Source organism: Calonectris borealis, chromosome 29, assembly GCF_964195595.1.
Source record: "Calonectris borealis chromosome 29, bCalBor7.hap1.2, whole genome shotgun sequence".
Classification (NCBI taxonomy): Eukaryota; Metazoa; Chordata; class Aves; order Procellariiformes; family Procellariidae; genus Calonectris; species Calonectris borealis.
Genome location: NC_134340.1, coordinates 781,335 through 782,613, shown reverse-complemented (window position 1 = coordinate 782,613; position 1,279 = coordinate 781,335). Strand labels below are relative to the sequence as shown.

Sequence of the window (1,279 nt, the reverse complement as noted above, 5' to 3'; positions counted from 1 at the left end):
AATTAGATAATGGCTACTGCATATGCAAAGAGCTAAGCTGACATTACATTAAGGGAGATGCTAATTGCAGTTGATTAATCCAGTAGCAAGTGCCAGAAAAAATATACATACAGAAGTGGAACTCACTGCTCAGCTATTAATTCCCATGGCATGCCTCATTTCCAAGAGAGCTCGGCCGCATATAAAAGCTTTCGGCCCCAGCGCTGTCCTCAGGACTCAGACTCCCTGCTCAGCCCATCCGCCACCGGTCGCAGGGTGAGTTGGATTCTCTCAGCTGTCTTGGATTCCTCCTTTTTTTTATAGAAACAGCAAAAAAAAAGAAGTCGGTGGTTTTTTTCTTTTTCCCAGACTGTTTATCCCCAAGGGCTTGGCCATCTCTGCCACAGGATGCACTACTGTAAAGGCGACAGCGACCAGGACTTGTGCCACGATGGCTCGGTCTGTGGCGAGAAGGGATGGACATGGCACGGTTCCACAGGGTGCTGCCACGAGAGCCCCGTGGGTGCCACGGACCTACCCCCTTGCCATGACCCCGGCAGCCTCAGCCGCGACATTGAGGGGTCCTGCCAGAGCGAGCCGCAAGGCTGCCAGCCCATGGAGCCGTGCCCACCCCAGAGCTGCTGCCCGCCACAGCAAAGCTGCAATTTCGGCAAGCCCCGGCGGCGGGTGGAGGTGAGCCATGTGCAGCCCGTCTGCCCCCCACCCGTGAAAATCCACCGCCGGCCGCTGCAGCAGTACCGCCCACCCCTGCACTGCGAGGAGCCAGGCTGCTGCGGCAAGCCCCAGAGGCGAGTGGAGCAGTGCCCCATGGAGCACGCCTGTCCCCCCGTGATACTGCGTCCCCAGCCGCTGCAGCATCGCTGCCCCTGCATCCCGTGCTGCCGCCCACCTGTCCAGCGCTACTGCCCGGCCCCTGTGCCCCTGCCACTGCATCCCGGCCAGCACCAGCAAAAGCAAGTCCCTCTCTTGCCACCCTGCCTGCAGAAGAAATGAGGACGGGGCCAGCAGGGCGCGGGGACCCCTCCCCAGCACGTGCCCGCACGCCGCTCGGCGTGGGGGATGCTTCGCTCCTCGCCCAAACCGCCGATGCTCCCACCTCTGCTTTCGGCACGATGCAATGCCGCCGTGGCTGATGGCTCGCTGCTGCTCTTTGCACATTGGATTCAGGGTCCGCAGTCCCCTGCTTGACCCCAGCACTGGCACTTTAAATTCCCAGGGTCCTCCCCTGCCAGGGAACAGGCTTTAATCATCCAAACCCCACTTTGCTCTTCCTCAGGGT

The 1,279-nt window shown here is 60.3% G+C and overlaps 1 protein-coding gene across 1 annotated transcript; it reads left to right on the top strand.

Moving 5' to 3' along the window:
• The first annotated feature begins 387 nt into the window (after nt 1–387).
• On the top strand, nt 388–993 carry LOC142094305 (uncharacterized). The gene has a single exon (XM_075176305.1). The coding sequence runs from the start codon at nt 388–390 to the stop codon at nt 991–993; it is 606 nt and encodes a 201-aa protein (XP_075032406.1).
• The last annotated feature ends 286 nt before the right edge of the window (nt 994–1,279 follow it).